Source organism: Zingiber officinale, chromosome 4B (assembly GCF_018446385.1).
Source record: "Zingiber officinale cultivar Zhangliang chromosome 4B, Zo_v1.1, whole genome shotgun sequence".
NCBI lineage: Eukaryota > Viridiplantae > Streptophyta > Magnoliopsida > Zingiberales > Zingiberaceae > Zingiber > Zingiber officinale.
In genome coordinates this window covers 50,940,438-50,963,668 of record NC_055993.1, presented here as the reverse complement: position 1 = coordinate 50,963,668, position 23,231 = coordinate 50,940,438, and the positions used below count along the sequence as shown (strand labels likewise).

The following is a 23,231-nucleotide window of genomic DNA, read 5'->3' as shown; positions in this document are numbered from 1 at the left end:
AGAAAAGAAGTGCTAGCTGATGACGATCATATTGTGATAAATTTGTGGGTATTTGTCATCATCAATCAACAGATATTAATGTGATAAATCGGGCGGAATGAAGTTTATGTGGACGACATTCTTATTAAATCCGTCCGAGCTGCGGATCTCTTTAAGGACGTGGAAGAAACCTTCCGAACGCTATGCAAATATGGAGTCAGCTAAATCCCCGAAGTGCTGTTCGAGCAAAAGGAGGCGTTTCTTGGGATATATAGTGACCGAGCGAGGTGAACCCAGCAAGGTGAAAGCTCTGCAAGACATGCTTCCTCCTAGAAACACAAGGGAAGTGCACGGTTGGCCGGTCGGATAAGCGCTTTGTCGATTCATCTCCAAACCGCCGGAGCTGCCATTCTTCAAGATCCTGCTGAGGCTACTAAGTTCCATGGGATGAGCAGTGTGACCGAGCATTTGAAGAGTTGAAAACATATCTAAATTCTCTGCTGTCTTGCCAAGCCGATCGTGGGTGAGTCACTAGATATGTATCGTCAATTGAGCATGTTGTAGGCTCGGCACTTGTGAGGGCGGTAGGTGTATTTTCTAAGCCACATTTTAAAGATGTTGAATCTCGTTACAAGGCTCCGAAGTTGGCCTTTGCTTTGGTTCTAGCCGCTCGGCGCCGTCGAGTTCTTGGCTCACACCATCATTGTCCGGACGAACAGTCCACTTGGAAGAGTCTTGTTGAATCTGAAGCATCCGGACGGCTTATCAAGTGGACGAATGAATTAAGTGAATTTGACGTCCAATACCCTCGCTCGGCTATTAAAGCCCAATCCTTGGCTGATTTTGTGACCAAGTGCAAAGGCCGAGGCGGAAGCTATGTGGAGAATATATGTGGATGGATCCTCCACTCGGCTCGGAAGTGGGATCGGAATATTACTACTCACCTCGGAAGAAAAGATGCACCTATCCGTCGCTAGATTATAAAGCTACCAATGATAGGCAGTATGAGGCCCTCATGGCCGGATTGACGGCATGTGGGGCCGGTCGGGTAACACCGTTCGGATTCACGGTTGGCGCTCGCGACTTCAAGCACCTTTGAAATCAAGCGTGTTGGCTTAAACTCTGACGAGGCCTTTGAAAACTCAAACTACTTTCAGAGGTGCTTATTGAAGATTCCCGAGCGGAGAACGAGCGCCGATGAGTTAGCCAACTCATGAGCTCAATAGCCGTCGCCATTCAAAGAACGATTGAAAAAGCAGCTGCCGGTGGCGCGTATGGACGGATGCGAGGCCTCGCGTTTCCAAGCGACTAGAGGACACCTATTATAGAATTTCTTCGTTCGGGCACCACCCTCGAGATGAATATGCATTGACTCCTCGGAAGAAGAGTGGTTTACACTCTCGGAGATCGACTTTACAAAGCTTTCTACTTTTGTTCTGAAATGTGTAAGCTCGGAGGACTCGACTTACATCCTCCGAAGTACATCAAGGATCATGCGGGGTCATCCGGGCGGGCGCCATTGGCCAAGAAGATCGTCTTGGCCGGATACTTTTTTTACAAACAGATGCCACTCGGACGATGTCTACATGCCTTTCATGCCGAAGTATCACAACTTCTCCCACCGACCGGCAGAGGAGATGAAGGCATCAATCGTCTCATGTCCGTTCGATCAATGGGGAATGGATATTGTGGGTCCATTTCCGATGGCGGCCGGGCAGAGGAAATTCTTACTAGTGGCGGTAGACTATTTCTCCAAGTGGGTGGAGGTGGAGCCGCTGGCAAAGATCACTGAACAAATGGTTAAAAAATTCATCTGGCAACACATCATTTGTCGGTTCGGCATCCCTTGCCGACTAGTGTCCGACAACGGGCGGCAGTTCACAGGGAAGATGTTAGAGGATTGGTGCAAAAGCTACGGCATTGAGCAACATTTCACGTCCGTGGCCTATCCTCAGAGCAACGGTCAAGCTGAAGTCGCCAACCGGGAAATTCTTCGTATTCTGCGCGCTCGGCTCGACCATTTGGGAGGGAGTTGGCCGGATGAAGTGCCGAGCGTCTTGTGGGCCATCCGAACGACGCCAAAAGAAGGGACAGGAGTCACACCGTTCCATTTGGTATATGGCGGTGAGGCTGTCATCCCGGTTGAAGTCGGCGTTGAGTCAGCCCGAATCCAGAGCTACGATGATGACAACGCCGAACGAAGAAACATGGAGCTGGACTTGGTAGAAGAAGAGAGGGCAAAGGCGTCCGTTCGGCTGATGGCATACCGTCAGCGGATGAAGCAAAACTACAACCGGCGCGTCATTCCCAGATCGTTCCAGGTCGGCGATCTTGTCTGGAAGAAAGTCAAGCCGGTCGGCGACGTCGGCAAACTTGAAGCTCCGTGGGCAGGTCCCTTCAAAATCATCGAGAAGCTCCGCTCGGGTGCGTATTATTTGGAAGATGAGGAAGGTCGCCAGCTAGATAGGCCGTGGAGCGCGAACCACCTCCAGCCTTACCGGGCAGGGTGAAAGGTGTGCCTATGTAAATCATCTTGTGTACTTTTTTCGACTAAATACTTGAAATGCAGAGATGAAAAGTCAAAAAAGCGAATATAAGGCATTATCGTCGTAACCCGAAGACCCCAGGCCGTTCGGCCGGGCTGCGTATAGAATATAAGCTGCATTCGAAATCGAAGACCCCGAGCTGTTCGGCCGGGCTGCATACTAGTGTGGCAGGAAGGAAACCAAAACCCTGCGCTGTTCAGGATGATAGAGGGAGGTTATTGCCTGGAGCGAAGGCCTGAGCCGCTCGGCCAGGTATATTTTAGCCGAGACTACCTCGGGGAGGATTATATACAAGCCAAGCGCTCGATGTGAAGGCTCGAGCCGATCGTGGGTATATGGCTTTCAGCCAAGCTAGGCAGCGAAGGCAGTTCGGTAGGGTGTGTAGTCTCACTTGAGCAAGCGAGCCCGTCGTTAAAATCGAGGCCCAGGCTATAAATATCCGGTCGAGCTCAGGCGATAAATATCGAGAGGCGGTCTATAAATAATCCGGCGGACCAAGCGAGCCCGTCGTTAAAATCGAGTCACGGCCGGCTATAAATATCCGCGTCGAGCTCAGACGATAAATATCGAGAGGCAGGCGTCATAAATAATCCGGCGGACGAACCGGAGCCGTCGTTAAAATCGAGCCGCGCCGGCTATAAATATCCGCTCGAGCTCAGACGATAAATATCGAGAGGCCTATAAATAATCGGAGGACGAACCGGCGAGCCCGTCGTTAAAATCGAGAGCCACGCCGACCGGCTATAAATATCATGGCTGTCGAGCTCAGACGATAAATATCGAGAGGCAGGCGTCTATAAATAATCCGAGCGGATGAGCCCCGACGATAAATACCGAGAGCCGCGCCGACCGGCTATAAATATCCGCGCCGTCGAGCTCCGACGATAAATATCGAGAGACGAGCCGGCGTCTATAAATAATCCGAGCGGACGAACCGACGAGCCCCGTCGTTAAAAATCAAGAGCCGCGCCGACCGGCTATAAATATCCGCGCCGTCGAGCTCCGACGATAAATATCGAGGGACGAGCCGGCGTCTATAAACGTCCAAGCGGGAGGCCTTGCGAAAATCCAGCAAAAACCCCTTTGAGGTGAGGCTCGAAGCAACAGATGGTTAAGCGGAATTAAAAAGGCGAAGATTATCTAATATGCAATTCAAAAAAGTCATTACAAAGATAAGCGGGGCCGAACGGCGGGAATTCAAAAAAGTTTACAGAAACGCGCCTCACACATCAAAATCAAAAAGAGCGTCGGGGATGGCGTCCATCACGCTCGCCAGATCCTCGAGGGGGATGGTCAGCTCGGCAGACAGGTGACCTTTGGTATTCAGATAGCCCACCGCCGCCTTGATTGCCTCCTCGAACGTGAGGGATATCTTATCGGTAAACTTCTCTCCGAAGTCTTCCGAGCGGAGGAACGCCTTCCTCACTTCGTCCGAGCGGGCCGACTCCCCCTCTTGATATTCCTTGAGCGCGGCATGGGCAGCGTCGCTAGCAGCTTGGAGATCCTTCAAGTCTCCATCGAATCTTTGGAGATCAGCCGAGCGGCTCTCTTTTTCGGTGGCCAGCAGAGCATCCAGGTCCTTGATGCGTTGCTCCAGCCCCCTGATCTCCACCTTCATGTGGTCCATGTCGTTGATGGCCTGTTGCTTCCGAGTGGTCGCCGTCTGGATCTCCTTGTCTCGCTGCTTAATCATTGTTTCAAGCCGAACGACCTTGCTCGCCAGATCAGTGGCTCGTTTCCGTTCGGCTTCTAGCGATTTCTTGGCCTTCTCCAGAGCGGCCATCGACTGCCTGGCCTCCTTGCTCGTCACCGCCTCAATCCGAGCGGCTTTCAGTTTGACCTTCTCGGTGGCTCTGGCCCGCCACATGACCTCAGCTGCAAAAACAGAGAATAAATCAGTTAGAACAAAATAAAGGGGAAGATAGGGAAGCTTACTCATGCTACAAGGCAGATCGGCTGGTGTAGAAGACAAGCCGAATATATGCATTACTCCTGGGAGAAGCATCTTGTCAATGTGATAGCGCTGACCGACTAGCTGTTCGGCTGCATGGAGATAGTCTGCGTCACCTCTAAACTTGCCGAGCTCCGGTTGCGCAGGCATAGCCGTCTGCCACTTGGTGCGGAAAGTAGGCCGCTCGGGAAAGCGTATATAGAAAAAATGCTCCTTCCAGTGTTTGTTGGAGCTCGGCATATTATCGAAAAGGACGAAGCCTATCCTAGATTGGAAAACAAAGGTGCCCCACTCGGCTTGCTTGGGATAGTAGAAGTAGTGGAAGATTTTTGGGGTTAAGGGAATGCCGTTCAGTTTGAACAAAACTACCACTCCGCTCAGCAACCTAATAGAATTGGGAACTACTTGGCCGAGCGGAATGTGGAAATAGTTGCAAACTTCTAAGAAAAACTTATGAGGAGGAAAACGTAGTCCGGCCAGGAATTGATCCCGGAAGAAGACAACAGTGCCGGGCGGAGGATCGTTAGGCCGATCGGAAGGCGTGGCTAACCCTATTTCGTGGTCGATCGGTAGGTCATATGCTCGAGTGAGGCGCATGGCGTCTTCCTCGTCGAACTGACTTTCCATGTTCGAGTACCAAAGACCCGGAGCACCGCCGGTCGGCTGCGAGGTACTGGTCATGATCGAAAGGCCAGAACGCGGGATAGAAGAGGATGGTTCAAGCAATGGAAGAAAATCGGCTGAAAAGGATGATTAACAGAAAGAAGAATGTGTCTGAAGCGAGAAAAAGGCTCTTACAAGCGAGGAAGATGACCGGAAGAAGCCGTGTGATCGTCGGAAAGTCTGAGAACAAGGTCGCCGGCGAGAGGGGGAATGACAGGAGTCTGGAAACGAAGAAGACGAAATGCGGCGGAAACGAAGTCAAGGATCTTATATCGCCGCCCGGAAACGATCTCCACCGTCCGATCCAGGTCGTCGATATCGAGGTTGTCATCGGATCGTCCGTTTCAAGTGCTGTCCCATCGGAAGTGACGCAACCGCCATACTCTGACAAATGCACGGTCGCCACGTGTCAGCCGGTTACTAGCCGCATTTAATGAGCTCCCCTTACCTTGCGCAGAGCACGTGATGGGTAGTGTGGGAGAACAACGGACATCGATTCCCAGAAAGTACAAGGCATGGACAAAGTATCGCGGACGAGCGAGATATCGCCCGCGGATGAGCATCTTTACGCTGGCGAGCGGCCTAAGGCAATGATCATTGTTCGACGGATCGGCGATCCATCGGTCGGACTTTGCCTCCCGACTAGACTCGAGAGGAAGGCAAGTGATCCGCGATAAAATCCGGAACCCATAAGAAGGAGTCAGCCGAGAGGAGGTCGAAGGTCCGGTGGCTCACGGAAAAGGCGAGCCGGCCGGACTTCGAGAAAGGGAAATTTGATAGTAAAGGTACCTGGCGGGGACGAGGTTCCGCTCAAATAAGCGATGCGTAATGGCCGAGCGGAAGGAGGTGCCGCGGGCATGAAGAATCAAGTCGTCGGACGGTCATTGTTCGTCTAAGTACATGCCTGTATCACCTTAAACGTGTCTCTTGGAGTTTTTCCTCAATAGGTACAACCCTATTTTCTCTTTAATATTTTTATTTCTTATCATATAAATCCTTGTATCTCTGTACCTCCAGTTTAACATTCTTATTTTTGCAACTCTTATCTTCCGCTCATATGCTCGCTTTATAATCTAACATTTAGCTCGATATAACATAGCAGGCTTAACCCCTAATACTTAAAATTCTCAATTATAGATAACTCGTTATCTCCTATCTTAACAATTATCTCATTATATCTAATATTGCTACACTTAAATTTCATATATTCTATCTTTATTCTACTAAGCCTAAAATCTTTCACTTCTAGTATTTCCCGCTAAAATTTGAGTTTAGCATTTACTCCTTTATGTGTCTCATCTATTAAAATAATATCATCTATAAATAAAATGCATCTCAATACTGTATCTTGGATGTACCCAGTGAGTTCATACATGATTAGTGTAAAAGATAGAGACTTAGAGTTGATTCTTAATTTCACTATATTTTTATGGAAAATGCTTATGTTAATCTACCTTACGTTTTCACTCTTGTCATTATATCCTCATATATATCCTTAATTAGTTTAATATATGTTATGTTAACATCTCTCTTTTTTAACGTTCTTCATATAATTTCTCTTGGGACTCTATCATACGCTTTTTCTAAGTCAATGAATACCATGTGTAGATCTTGTTTTTGCTCCCGATATTTTTCAATTAATTGTCTAAGAAGATGTATAGCTTCTATTGTCGACCTTCCAGGCATGAACCCAAATTGATTTTCTGTCACTGTTGTCTCCTTCCTTAATATTTTTTCTATTACTTTTTCTCAAAGTTTCATAGTATGACTCATTAGTTTAATACCCCTATAGTTTGTACAATTTTGTACGTCTCCCTTATTCTTATATAAGGGAATTAAAGTACTTATCCTCCATTGATCAGGCATTTTTTTCGTTTTCAATATCATGTTAAATAATTTTGTAAGCCATTATTGCCTTGTTTCTCTAAGCACTTTCATACCTCTATTGTGAAAAAATTGTGAAATATTAATCATTCAGTATATAATTGAAATTGTGATATGATTATAATAATGGATCAATCTGTTATGAATAATTTATGAAATTCGATTGTTAATATCAAAGGGAAATATGATAGCAACTCATTTAATGAGTTAAGGAAAATCGTTTGCCTTTCGAGGGCTCCGCCCTCGATCCCCCGAAAGGCGCCCACTAACCGGCTAGTAGGTTTGTCGCCAGGGGTGCTTCTCCTTGGACCCCGTATGGTTTTGCGACATAAATCATTAATTGGAATCATAATAAAAATGATGTTATAAAATTAATACATGTGATATATGGCATGGTGCAAGGTTATGATCCTTTAACCGATATGATTAGATTGTGTGAGTGATTGTTATAAAATTAATACGGTCTGCATGTCGTGCCTTTTATCCTCACATCTCCTATTGTAAAAATTCTCTTCTCATCTAACTCCCCTATAATGTAACTCAAGGTTTCTTTTAAATGTAATGTATAAATTAAAATAATGCTAGTGCATTACTAGACTACAAGGTTGTAATTGAGGAGTCCAACAACACATTAATCGTTGAAGCATAGGAAAGATGCAATTCCCTTTGGTTGACAATCAAGGAAGCACTTGGAGAAGATGCAATTCCCTTAGGTTGACCTTTCAATTCTCTCATTGACTCAAGAAGTTCGTATTAGATAGGTCATAACCATGTCACGTTTATTTTCTACTTATGTGATGTATGTTAATAAATGTCATGCTTATGCGATATATGTGATGCATATTAAATTGTTAAATTACTAAAAATAAGTAAATTTTTGATACCTACCGAAGTTTGATACTCATTAATGCCTTGATCAATAGTAGACAGGTTTACCAAAGTAAAGCGCATCTATTTATCTTGGTAGAATGTGATAGGATAATTTTGATATTCATCTTATCAAACATTAGGTGTGACTTAACTAAGTTATCTCAATAAGATTGAGAACTTAGAGGCATAAAGTTAGGAAATGCACCATTAGATGGGCAAAGAAAATATTGTTTTGTTCACCTAATTATCCAAAGAGTTGTATTTAATGCAATTAGTAAATGTTACCTACCTAAATAACCAAATCTTGGGCGATTAGACGAAGCTAACTCAAGATAAGGTAAAATATGAATTTTGGTCCACTAAAATGTAAACACTATTGAGTTTGGGGCTAGTAGTGTAGGCAAACTATATTTGCCCACATCCATGACTTGCTCTTACTCAATTTTATAATTTAGTGGGAGTATCATTTAAGTAAAGACCCAATTAAGTGAATTTTAAATATAATACTTATTTTCTACACTTATTATTGTTGTAGATTACCATGTTTGTAAATATGTCAAATACCCTATCACTACAATCTATCCTTGCGAAGGACAAGATCAATGGAACTAATTTCCTAGACTAGTACCGGAATTTGAGGATTGTCCTCAAAAAAAGAAAAGAAACTATATGTCCTAGAGCAGTTCATTCCTAAACCACCTGCTTCTACTGTCTCTCGTGCTGATAAGGATGCTTATAAAAAATATATAGATGATGCATTAGATGTATCATGTCTTATGTTTGTCATCATGAACTCTAAGCTTTAGAAACAACACAAGAACATCGATGCTTTTAATATGGTTGAACATTTAAAATGACTATATCAAGAGTAGACAAGGCATGAAAGGTTTGAAGTATCAAAGGCCTTATTTTCATGCAAGATGACATAAGGAAGCCCTGTAGAAACTTATGTTCTTAAGCTGATTGGATACGTTGAGAACCTTGACAGGCTAGGCTTCCCATTGGGCTAAGAGTTGGCCACTTAGTTCTGCAATTGTTGCATAAAAGCTATAGTCAATTTGTCATGAATTACAACATTAATGAAATTGGTAAATCCTTACCTGAGATGTTAAGCATGTTGAAAACTACTGAACTGAATCTTAAGAAGACCAAGCCCAATACCATATTGATGGTGCAACAGTGTAAAGGAAAATGCAAGTCCAGAGGTAAGGGTAAGACTCAAACCAAAGGTAAGGTAAAGTCTTCTGCATTAAAACCCAAAGGCGGGGAGAGGGGGCAGCGACGGCTAAAGAACTTGCTTCCACTGTGGTCAAACTGGATACAAGAATAGGAATTGCAAGGTATAGCTATAGGAATTGAAAAAAGAAGGAAAGTGAGACTTTCGCCTCAGGTATTTATGTTATAACTACTTTATCATGAGTATTAGATACCGGATTGCTTCTCACATTTGTACTAATGTGCATAATCTAAGAAAGAGTAGATCACAAATGGTGAAGTGGACCTATGAGTTGGCAATTGTGCAAGACTTACTGCTATAGTTGTAGGATCCTTTTTTTATTTTTGTTGGTTTGTTTTAGAACTTGAGAATTGTTATTATGTGTTTGCTTTGACTAAAAACATTATAAATATTTCTTGTTGGGACAAGAAAGGTTTTTATTTACAATAAAGAATAAATATTATTCTATTTATTTAAATGATATGTTCTATTCTAGTGCACATTTAATGAATGGACTCTATGTTTACTATAATATAAATACAAAACGATTAAAATCCAATGATTTAAACCAAACATATGCATTGTACCTTGGGTTATATAAATGAGAAACATATATCTCAACTCCATAAAGATGAATTTTGAACTCATTTGATTTTGAATCATATGAGGTAAGTGAATCTTGTCTATTAGGTAAAACGAATAAAAGTCCATTTAGTGGACAAATCGAACGAGTTAATAAATTGTTAGGACTTATACATAGTGATGTATATAGCCCTTTCAATACAACAGCTAGAGGAGGCTACTAGTATTTCATTACTTTTATTTATGATTTTAGTAAATATGGTTATGTGTATTTAATGAAATACAAACCAAAATCCTTTGAAAAGTTCAAAAAAAAATCAAGAATAAAGTACAAAACCAACATACTTCAATCAGATCGAGTGGTGAATACCAAAGCCAAGAATTTCATGATCATCTAGTTAAGTTTGGGATCATCTCTCAACTCACTCCACCTGGAATATCACAATGAAAAGGTATATCATAAAGAAGGAATCATACTTTGTTAGACATGGTATGATCAATTATGAGTTATACAGATCTTTCTTCTTCTTTCTAGGGGCATGCTCCAAAGACTGCTACTTTCACAATTAATCATGTTCCATCTAAAATAGTTACAAACACACCATATGAGATATATATTAGGAAGAGTCTCAAAATATGTAACACCATATGAGATATAGATTAGGAAGAGTCTCAAAATATCTTTTATGAAGATTATGGTTGCGAGGCTTATGTTAGACATCAAGTCTCGGGAAAACTAGGATCATTCCAAAGAAACAAAGGGATATTTCTTTTACAATTCTACACAAGGTAAAGTGTTTGTTGCCAAAAATGATGTTTATCTATAAAGAGAATTTATTTTAGAGGAACTAATGGGAGAAAAATAGATCCTGAAGAAATTCGAGATACATAAATTAACACTAATACTTTGATGAAACCTGAACATGCCACAAGATGTTGTGGATCATGAACTTATTGTATCACAAGAAATTATGAAACAACATATTCAAGTAGAACAAGCTCTACGTAGATCTGATAGGACACCTCGTCAACCTGAAAAATATTCTCTTCTCTTGTCTGACTACGGTGATATAATGCTTTTCGATCTAAACGAGTCTACATCCTATCAGGAAGTTATAATAACCCCCAATTTTGAGAAATGGTTAGAGGTCATGAGATCTACTAAATTGGAATCTATGTATACCAACCAAATATGGACTTTCGTTGACCTACCTGAAGAGATAAATCTCATTAGGTGCAAATGAGTTTTTAAGAAGAAAATTGACATGAATGGTAATGTTCGTACCTTTGAAGGGCGACTTGTAGCTAAAGTGTTCAAGCAAATTCATGATATAGACTATGATGAAAACTTTTCACCTGTTACGATGCTTAAATCCATTCAGATCTTACTTGCTATTGTAGCTTACCATGATTATAAGATCTAACAAATGGATGTCAAACTGTATTCCTTAAAGGGAATGTGTACATGACACAACCTGCAGGTTCTATTGATCCAAAGAATGCTCAAAAGGTATGTAAGTTGCATAAGTCCATTTATTGATTAAAGCAAGTTTTTAGAAGCTGGAATCTTCAATTCGATAATGCGATCAAAGAGTTTGGTTTCATTAAGAATGAAGATGCACCTTGTGTCTATAAAAGAATTAGTGGAGCAGAGTCATCTTTCTCATTTTGTATGTGGATGACATACTTCTCATTAGAAATGATGTCCCTGTCCTATGGTCTAAGACTTGGCTTGAGAATTATTTCTCTTAAGTGAAGATGTCTATATTTTAAGCATTAAGATCTATAGAAATATATCTAAGAGATTGTTGGGCTTGAGTCACATATATTGACAAAGTGTTTAATCGTTTTGCCATACAGAATTCTAAGAGAGGATTCTTGCTAATGTTATATGGAGTGAGCCTTTACTCAATGCTCCTCTTCTAAAGAGGAGAGGGATCATATGGATAAGATTCCTTATACATCTGCTATTGGATCTATCATGTATGTCAGTTTTATGTACTCGTCCTGATGTCTCATATGTATTAAGCATGACGAGCATATACTAGTCTGATCCGGGTGAAAGTCATTAGACAATCGTCAAGAATATTCTTAAGTATTTGAAATGAATTCAAAATTATTTCTTGATATATGGAGGAGACGAGGAGCTCGTTGTAAAGGGTTACAGCGATACTAGCTTCCAAACCGCCAAGGATGATTCAAGATCGCAGTCAATTAGTCAAGGTATGTGTTTTGCTTAAATGGTGGTGTTGTGAACCAGAAGAGTTTAAAGCAAGACACAGTTATTGATTTTACCACAAAGGCCAAGTATGTTGTTGCTTCTAATTTATCAAAAGAGGCTATTTGAATCAGAAAGTTTATAACAGAACTTGGTGCAGTTCTTAGCATAGCTAACCCAATAGACCTCTATTGTGATAATAACGGAGCTATTGCAGAGGCTAAGGAACCTAGGTCTTATCAGCGATCCAAACACATACTTCGGCGATTCCATCTAATTTGAGAGATTATCAATAGAGGAGATGTGAAAATATGTAAAGTACTGACAGATGATAATATTGTTGACCCATTAAACAAGGTTTGGCACAAAAAAAGCATGATAATCACACTAGGTCACTTGGTATTAGGTAGTTCAGTGATTTGTTCTAGTGTTAGTGGGAGATTTTTATCATGAGATGATTGATATGGGACTATTGTATCATATTTTTAATAAAAGACAATATTTTGTGTTTATTATATTTATTTATTAAAAGACAATATTTTTTTTTATTATATTTATTTATATATGTTCAAATCTAAATAAATATAATAATGTCCTAGAGTAGTAGGTTCTGTTTTATAGCATATCAATTAGTGAATTGATTGTGAGAGGTTATATATATATATATATATATAGAGAGAGAGAGAGAGAGAGAAAACCACTCTCAATTATTCCTGGTTAAGTATTTATATATAAGGACAATATATTGAGACTAGCATGTAGGTTAACTGATAACTTAATCTCAAGTAATGAAAATAAGATATCAAGTTGACACATAAGTATATATTAGAGAATATGTACTAAATTGACCGGCTATGAGAATATTTCATGTGTTAGAATCAAAAGAATTTAGATATTTCTACAATGATATGATATTATCCGCTTTAGGCCTAAACCCTCATGGTTTTGCTTTTGGGCTCTACCCAAAAGGCCTCATACCAATGGAGATATCTTCCCCAGTCCATGATTCTTTTTATGTGTTTTCAAAATGGGACTTTGTTTGCAACCATTGCAACCCAACATAATGGATTAGATTATTATATGAGTATCATAAACATTCTCATAGTAACTATTAGTATAGATAATCCTTTGACCTAAAGTCACTATAGTTCCCTACATAAGAAGTTGCGTACTTTAGTATCAACAAACATCACCTCTAATAAGGTTGATTATAAAGTCATTCACTGGGTATGCAATGAGTTATACAGAGGGATGTGAATGATGTAATTAGAATGTCCCTTTCATATCACGGAAGTGATATCCGTGAGCCTCTTGATTAAGTAGGACTACTGATGCATAGTCATGCTCAAATAAGTCAATATAAGATATTGAATTTATTTGGTTAAGTCTACTTAGAGATCAAGAAACATATAAATTGATGAGAGGATGACATGATCTATATCTCATAAATCAATCTAGATACATGGACAAAAAGACTACTTATACATTAAAAAACAAGTTAGGTTGGATCTACGACATTCTCGTTACTTGGATAACCATAATGCATTGCAAGATGTCACTCATCACTTAGGTCTTTAAAATGTGATTTTAAAGTCACTAATGTTACGAGAATCTATTAGGTAACAGACAACATATCAATTTTAAAGTTTATTTTATTTTAGTATGACTAAATTAAAGTGAGTTTAAGTTTTAAGTCTAAAATTAGTTTCAGATTTTAAACTTGTTAGATTAATGGTGGTGCTTCGTTTAAGGGAAGGATTGTTGGGAATACAATCAAAGTCCCACATTAGTCTAATTGGATCTTATTGGATTACTGGGTTAATCTAATATTTATTTGTGTTTTTCAAATAAACCCAAACTAAGCCCACATTATTAGATAATGTCTTAGTATGATAAGATTTGACCACGTTATTAGATAAAGTCTTATTAGATAAGACTTGATCACGTTTTTATAAAGTCTTATTAGATAAGACTTGGCGATGGCAAACATATCTTATCTAATAAGATAACCCTAAAAGTTATGGTTTTATATAAACTTATATATATTCATGGTAGCTAGCACTACGATATAGATATATCATGATTCTCCAATTGTGCTCGTGAGACCGATAACGGTTATGCTCGTATGGATACCGCTAAAGGAGTGAACGTATATTGATTGTGCTGAAATCGCCAGTTTTATGCATCAAGAGGTAACATTATTTCCAAACTAACGATGTAACCTGAATTCGCATGGATCGCTAGTGGGTTCTCTTTTCCATTACGTTTAATTTTAATGTTTTATTTTGCTATGGAACCCAACAGAAGATATGACTGGGAGCCTACCAAACTGTTGAGTGCTAAACTTCAAACGTGGACTGCAACTTCAACTCAGTTAAACCTCTAAAACTCTGTAAGAAAACTATGAATACATTGACACAGTTAATGGACAGTTCCACATTCCACAAAAGGAAATATAGATCAATAAACAATTCTCATAAATGACTGCTGGTTGTCACTCTAACACTGTCCTAAAACTGAAAAAGTAACTCAAGTACAAAACCAAAAGAGTTAGTAGGATATGTTTTAGAATTTGATATTCACATGTTTTCGGTATAGCTGCATATTTTGAAGATCGAATCCTGAGTGATCTTTTTCAAGGTAATTCTCTCAGCAAGGTATTAGAGTCAAGAGAATTGTTGACTTTTTTTTTTAACTGATGTTAGGGCAAACACAATTAAAGGAAGATAAGAGGAAATATAGATCAATAAACAATTCTCATAAATGACTGCTGGTTGTCACTCTAACACTGTCCTAAAACTGAAAAAGTAACTCAAGTACAAAACCAAAAGATTTAGTAGGATATGTTTTAGAATTTGATATTCACATGTTTTCGGTATAGCTGCATATTTTGAAGATCGAATCCTGAGTGATCTTTTTCAAGGTAATTCTCTCAGCAAGGTATTAGAGTCAAGAGAATTGTTGACTTTTTTTTTTAACTGATGTTAGGGCAAACACAATTAAAGGAAGATAAGAGGAAATATAGATCAATAAACAATTCTCATAAATGACTGCTGGTTGTCACTCTAACACTGTCCTAAAACTGAAAAAGTAACTCAAGTACAAAACCAAAAGAGTTAGTAGGGTATGTTTTAGAATTTGATATTCACATGTTTTCGGTATAGTTGCATATTTTGAAGATCGAATCCTGAGTGATCTTTTTCAAGGTAATTCTCTCAGCAAGGTATTAGAGTCAAGAGAATTGTTGACTTTTTTTTTTAACTGATGTTAGGGCAAACACAATTAAAGGAAGATAAGAGGATGAAGGAGAGGATAAACATTATGGTAAATTTTGGTCCTCTTGCTGGGGTCTAAAGTATCACCAAGAGCAGGCGAGCTGCTGCTGTATTGGTCAGCAGAACAAGGGAGAGAAGAGGACAAAGTAGAGAGTGAACAAAAGGTAAAATCTTGGTCCTCTTGTTGCAAGAAGGGATATTTATAGGCATGTAAGGATCGTGGGAAGTGTATGGTTTCCTGCAAATCCAACCACGCAAGATGCAAGTGGGCCTAACATTCTATCTTCCCTATTAGTGTGGTTGTACCGGGTTCTGATGGGCTGGGTTAGGCCCTGGTCAATTAAGGGTATGGTTAGGTGCATCTCAGCCCATGAACAACCAAGAAGATCATGTAGCTCCAATGAAGGGTAGATTTCCATGCACCAGGGGGTTAACTTCAGAGTAAGGGGATTACCAAGAAGATTATGTAGCTCAATACGTAGCTTGCCTCACTTTCTAGAGAATCTCACTTTTGTTGTCAACCAAATGAGGGAGTCTCACCTATCAGTGGTTATCTGATGGCAGAGGTGGCCCAGGTTTTGAGTTGCATGATAGATGAATAGACCTCAGCCTCTAAGTTACTTCTGGAATGAACAGAGGGATAGGAGAAGAGGGCATCTTAATAGGACATAGCTGAAGAAGATGCTATGACTTATTTATAGAAGCAAGCAAACTTGAGCAGTAGCCAAATATATCCTTCAAGCAAGTCGTTCATGGCATTGTACGCTTAGTCTTCAACTCAAATTTAGATGTTCAAAGTCACAATTATCATTTTGATTTGCAGTAATCTCAGACTTGGTTCTCCCACATCCAACAAACATCATGAAAGTTTGATAAGTTTGAGATTCAACGTCATAAGCCTTGGAATTATTTTTTTTAAAAAGTGTAAACATGGAGTCAAAAGTTCAAGATGGAAGTTCCTCTCTTTCATCGAGATATCTTTGTAGTCTTCAATCTGTAAGTCTCCTTCTCCCCTCATGTTTCTTTCCTCTCTTAGAGAGAGAGATCACGAAGAGATATTTAAGCTTTTATGATTTCATTGTGATTCTTGTTGAGAAGGTTAGTTTCTAGGGTTGATATTATATTTTTCATGCTCAATAAAGAGCTTTCTAGCTTTAGTCCATTCTTGAACAATCTTGTTAGGGTTTGCTCTATTACCCTAGTGTGAAGGGGTGGTTTAGTGTTTTTTGATTTGTGAGAAAGTCACAACAAGGCAAAAGGACTGAAGAATAGGACTCCAATGTATATATTTTACTTTTACATCTTCTCATATGTTATTTTTTATGATCTAAATGGCACACCCCGTTTATGATATATATATCACGACGTGAGTTTATTATATAAACAACAACATGAATTATTACCCTGACTCGTTTCTCCTCATGGAGCGATCAACATCTTCAGGTCGCAACCTCTATGAATTGGTCTCTATCATCTCTTTTTCTATTATCTTTTGCTGAGGACACTAACTCTAATCTCAATGGTAGATCCACTACCTTAGCGGCCCCCTTAATGCCAACCCGACGGATATAGAGGGAGGTACATGCAGGTACACATGTCATAGGTGCATGGTGGGGTAAACCCTAGATCGTCAGTTCCTGAGAATCGACCCCTGAACATTACGAGATGTCATGCGTCCACCATCTATGCTACACCTTGGGGCCACTAACTCTAATCTCAAGATAAAGAGAATATCCAACTATGATCTATGGGCAAGATGTCCATTAATTAAACATTTGTTTTCCCCATAGTTGGTCTATGATTACTAAAAATTTGATACATTGCATAACTCATCAAAATGCCATAAGCATAAGTGAATTATTAGTATCATCCTATTATCTCACATTTTTGGTTGGAAAATCATGCAAGTCATTGTGAGATAAGGTATAATGGTAAGCTTTACTTAGCCCCCCGTGATCATGATTTTTTATCAAGGCTAAGTGTTCCCTCTTAAGGTCTCAAGTCAACCATCTTTCAAGTATTTGAATTATGATTTCTATGGTTGACTTGACCTAAAATCCTCTAACCCTTGAGGATTGATTTTGGTATTCAATAGAAATTCTTTCTAATTGGGTTAACCAAATATTCCTTGAGGATCCATTTTCTATCTATGGTCTTGGTTTTTGATTATCCCCTAGCAAGTAAACAATGGTAGGTCTTTTCATTATTTGGTTCATTGTATCCTAATCCTTTTTTCTTAAAACTTGTCCTTTGACTCCCAATGATCATATTTAGGGTTTTAGAGCCAATTTCAAATTTTCTAAGGGCATTGGTAAAGTATTCTACATTTTCCCTTAATTTCCTATTTTCTTCTTCTAAACATGAATCATTTGAAGAATTAAAAGAAGCATGCATATTGTTGTCCTTAGAGCACATGGATTCTAATCTTGCTTCAAGCATGCAAATATCATTTTTCAAGGATTTATTTTTCTTTTTAGCTTTAAACAAATCATCATTTGTACTTGAAATAATTTTGATTAAAATATGGGGAGGAAGATTATGTACCTCACTTACCGAAAAGTCCGAATCTGAAGTTTAACCTCCCCCTTCACTTGAGCTCTTTCCCTCTTCATTTTCGGATGAGGTGGAGGCTATATCATCAATTCCCATTAGAGCAAAATTTACTACATGATGCTCTTCTTCCTCCGATGATAATGAAGGATCATCCCATGTTGCTTTTAGGTTTTGAGTCTTCTTCCCCTTTTCTTTTGTCTTCTTCTCCTCCCTCTTCTTCCCTTCCTTCTTCCAGAGAGGACAATCATCTCTTATGTGTTCCTCTCCTTGACAATTGTAGCAAATTACCCTCCTTGTTCTATTTTTGCTTCTTGAGCTTTTCCTAGCATGAGATTTGTTAGTAGAAAACTTTTTAAATGCCCTTCTCATTTTTCTTACCATATACACCTTTTGATCACTATCCATTGAGGCGCTTGATTCTTCAGAGTCGGAGGATGGTAGGGATGAAGACTTCTTCTTCTTACCCTTTCCCTTGTTTGCCACAAGGGCTACTCCTCTTGATCTATGAGCTTCTCCATCTAATCCTTCAACTCTTGTTTCGTGGAGCTCCATTGTTGAGAAGAGTTCATCTAGAGAGGATTTCTCTAGGTCCTTTGATATGTAGTATGAATCTACAATGGAGCTCCAAGTTGTGGTTCTTAGGAAAGCATTTAGGGCTTTCATCATCATGTCTCGATTTGAAAGTGTCTCACCTACACTTGTTAGTCCATTAATAATTTCCTTAATTCTAGAATGTAAAATTGATACCTTTTCTCCTTTCTCAAGCTTGATATTGTTGAGTTGAGTTCGAAGGAGGTCTCTTCTTGCCAATTTTGCTTCCGATGTCCCTTCATGAAGCTCCACTAGGTTTTCCCATAACTCCTTGGCGCTTGAGTAGGTTCCAACCCTTGTTACTTCTTGTTGAGGAAGAACATTTAGTAGATGATGGATTGCCTTGGAATTTGCTAGATGCTCTTCTTTTTGCCTTTTGGTCTATCTTGTTATGTCGATTGTCTCATTGTGTTCATCCTTGGGCTCTTCAAAACCACTTCTCATGATTAGCATAATGTCAAAATCGGTATTGAAAAATACCTCCATTCTCTTCTTCCATCAAGAGAAGTCGCCTTCGAATTTGGGTGGATGAATGGTTGAGCCGACCATTTTGATGAATGCTCTTCTCGGCGATTAGTCCGTTAAAGGGCAACCTTGCTCTGATACCAATTGTAGGAGGATCGGTGACCGACTTGAAGGGGGGTTGGATAGCTAGGCTACCCCCAAATCGATTTCTTCTCTACAAGAAGGTTAGTACGCAGCGGAATACACTAAACAAAACAATGAAAGCAATCAAGGAAAAATACAAACGCTAACAAGCTCGATGTAACGTGGTTCGGAGATTGCTTACTCCTACTCCACGACGTGTCCTTGAGGTACAAGCCCTTGATCCTTCGGTGGATCAGTCCCCGGCAATCTCCGGCTAGAGCTTCTCCTTCTCGGTGGAGCAAACCTCTCACAAAGAATCTCTCTCTCTTTACAAGATGAAGTTTAGGTTTAGGAGGAAGAGAGTAAACTTTGGAAGCTTTAGGCAGAGACTAGAAGTTATTCAATGTGTATGAGTAACCTTCTTCATGCCCCAAAGCTCCTCTTAAATAAGAGGAGAGAGTTGATCACTAATCAACTCAAACCTGACACCAGTCGACTGGTCCACACATCAGTCGACTGATGTGCCGTTGGACACACCCAACGGCTCTCTTCAGAAAGCCAATTTTTGCCAACGGCCATATACCAGTCGACTGGTCCCATGACCAGTCGACTGGTCCCGTAGTCGACAAGCACAGAATCATTCTGTGCATTCTGTGAAATAGGATCAGTCGACTGGTCCAATGACCAGTCGACTGGTCCCATTACATTCTCACACACTCATCCTCATAGTCGCCTTTGAAGTCCTCTTCCTCGGCCTTCGTCCCTCAGATGCACCCGGGCCCGCGGCTCCTCTCCGTGTCATCCTTCACATTGCCTTGAAGTCCACTTCCCTCGGCTCCACTCCATTGCTCCTCGTCCGGCGGTCCCTCGGATGTTTTCGACACCATCCTTCACGGACTCAAAGATCCGAGCACTTGGATGAGCTTTCCATACTTGACCGCACCAAGTTCCTCATGTGTTTCTCCAAGTCCTACACGACTTAAACACATATCAAATACATATGAAAGTCTAACTTAAACTCTTTGACACACACATCAAAACCTAGGTCGATTGCACCAACAAAAGTGACATGAGTGCCACTGCAATGCAATTCCTAACTGCAACCACAAATGCAGCTTGGTGGAATAGTGATGCTCAACCATGGGGATTAATGTGCTTCGTTAGACAACAAGAATGCTCAAAAGAGAAAAAAAACTAATAAGAGAAGATTGAAATCAAACATAACGATATAACTAGTCCAAATTAGGTGATTCTGTGAATTGGCTCCCATCGTACATAACTTGTTAGCTACCAGAGTTATGATGTTGCATGACATAAGAAATTATATTCATATGAATAAGAGAAGGCAGATTAGGCAATGTTACACTAAAATCAAATTGGTTTCCGATAAAACATAAGTTTCCTTCCCATAAAACATGTTGTCAAGTAGCAGGACAGAGATGTTGCAAGCGACAATGAATAGAATTACTCTAAACTATAAAGGCTGATCATAAAGTGACCAACCACAGTAAGACTACGTAGAGAACGTATTGTTTGATAAAGGCATTCTCAGACTATTTATAGCATGTGCCTAGGAATGCAAAATTTTATTTTAAACAATTAAAGGTTTTAAACAAGTAAAAATAGAATATAGATTTTAAATTTAGTAGTAGTAAACATAACAAAAACAATTGTTAAAATGAGAGATGACGTGTTACTTATAACTGAGAGTTTTTTTAAGTATGTAGGTTTCTTTTTGCAAAAGGATGATAAAGATATTTTATATAACATACAAACAGAATGGTTGAAATGGAGGGGAGGCACATCTAAAATTTAAAGGGAAGTTTCACAAAATAACAATTAAACCTTCTATATTTTATAAAGCAAAATGTTGGTTTATGACTCAAGCATACAAACAAAAGATGAAAGTAGATAAGGATATTAAGGTAGATATGTGGATATACAAACACGTTAAAAAATGAGAATATAGAGAAAGTCGAAATTGCACTATTGAGGGAATTTCGAGAGATGCTTCTAAGATAGTACCGCTATATATTTAGGCAACCAAAAATATCCCGGTTAGACAATGTAAAACCATGAAAAATATGCAAATCAATCAAGGAAGAGGGACCAAAGAAGACTTGATTAACAATGATAAAATAAGATAAAATTCAGTTAAATTTCGATGAGGATATATTAGGGATCGAGCCCGATATAAAAGGATCCATATAGCCAAATGAGAAAATGGTTTGATTGTCATTTATTGGTAAGCAATTAAAATTGAAATCCTCACAAGTACATCGTATAAAAGTCTGACTTGTAAGTACTGAAGCTTCAAATGAAACAACATACCTGCTCGGTTTCATACACAAGAAAATTGTCAATCACTTTTCGAAAATCATCATCCAGAATGTAGTGGCAGCTGAATGTGGTAACTGGAAGATAACCACGCTGAATTTTATGTTCTCCTTGAGCTCCCGCCTCCACTTTGCTCAAGTTCAACTCAATAGCAGCTTCAATTGCCTAGAAGAAAATTCATCTTACATGATTTAGGCATCGCATGAAAAACACAATGGACATTTAATTAAAAGAGGGCATAACAGTAAATTTGTTTTGACACTTTTTCTGCAAGGATAACTCACAACCAACCTGTAAATGTAAGAGAATGGTTCACAATTGAACCAACACTACAACTGTAAACAAGCATGATGTCCATTTGCTATTTGGTACATACATGTATTACCAACTTCATAAGTGTACAGATAAACAAATATAATTTAGCCATTCTATAGAAGTGATAATTTAGGTATTCTATGGAAGTGATCCTGTAATGCCCCAAGTAGGTTTCTATGGTCATAGGCAAGGCATGACACACACGATGGCCACATGATAATTTATCTCGGTATCTACTAAGTCAACCAACCACTCCACAAAGAACCACATAAACTATTTTTAAAACTCTCAACAATACAAACCCATAAGAAAAAATCTAACTTACATAATTACCAAAAATCTTACATCGTTAGTGAAAAGGAAATAACAATATGAAAAATAAAATGAATAAAGGACTCCAACTCGACTAAACAACAAATAAATGGTAATAAAAAACAAAAAGTCTAAAATCCTCAGAAAATATTGCAGAATATCCTTAGAGCATCCACTTTGTTATGGTAACTCACCAAGACCTAAATTAGCATCCACTTGCAATCTTGGAGTAGCAAGGAAAGAAAGGAAAGCTAAGCAAGTCAAGCAACATGATGAATGATGATAAGGTAAACAATTAAAAATTATCCCTGCAATGAACTGCAAGTAAATAACTACTACCTGCCAAAAGAAAATACATCATCACAATCTACAAACACACAATTAATGTAAACTACAATTTACCAATCGAACAAGTTTAGACCAATTCACTAGGCATGAACTCTTACATTTGTTATGACCAAAAGAATTTAGATATCTCCACAATGGTGATATTGCCCATTTTGGACCTAAGCCCTCATGGTTTTATTTTTGGACTCTACCCAAAAGGCCTCATACCAATGGCGATATCTTTTCCTTGTAAGTTCATGATCATTTTTATGTGTTTTCAATGTGGGACTTTGTTTGCAACTATTGCAACCCAATAATCCCCCCAAACAAAGGTTACCCCCTCAAGCATATCTACTTGATGTCATCTGATCCTTGACCCATCAGGACTTTCCTATCCCTCGATCCAACTGACCTACTAAGACTTCCTTGCCCCTCAGTCCAACCGACTTACTAGGTCTTCCTTGACTAGCCGTAACTAGGACTTCTTTGCATCATGTCTGGTCAGCTTGATCCAGACATGGGAGCCTTCATTAGAGGTCAATATTCCACCCACATGGCTCAATTGGACCATGGATCTTGTGCACAATCGGCTGTTAGTCCTTTTGGCAGACCGAGCTACCAATTGTTAGTATCAAAAGAATTTAGATATCTCTACAATGGTATGATATTATCCACTTTGGGCCTAAGCCCTCATGATTTTGCTTTTAGGCTCTACCCAAAAGGTTTCATACCAATGGAGATATCTTTCCCCTATACGTTCATGATCATTACATGTGTTTTCAACGTTCATTCCTCTTATTTGTTTGTTTTACAAGCGCATGAATATAAGAGGAATTATGGTCCAACTACTTGAAATATTCCATCTTTGCATGTTGCATGCAAAAGCTATGTTCCACGCATTCAAGCAAGCTGTCGGGGGTTGTAGTTCTTTGTAATTGTCAAGTAGTGCACCAAGGGACAAACCAGCCTCTTGAACCTCAATTAGCCTCTTCGTGTAGTAGCTACCCTTGTTGTGATGTGCTAA

General features: G+C 39.5%; 1 protein-coding gene across 1 annotated transcript in view; it reads right to left on the bottom strand.

The window, feature by feature from the left end:
• The window catches only part of LOC121978249, a gene marked incomplete at its 5' end in the record, with an annotated part of 43,288 nt that overhangs the window by 5,214 nt on the left and 14,843 nt on the right, over positions 1-23,231 (bottom strand). Inside the window, one exon of the mRNA XM_042530619.1 lies at positions 21,248-21,418. Coding sequence (XP_042386553.1) covers positions 21,248-21,418 — 171 coding nt within the window. The remainder of the gene's footprint in view (positions 1-21,247; positions 21,419-23,231) is intronic.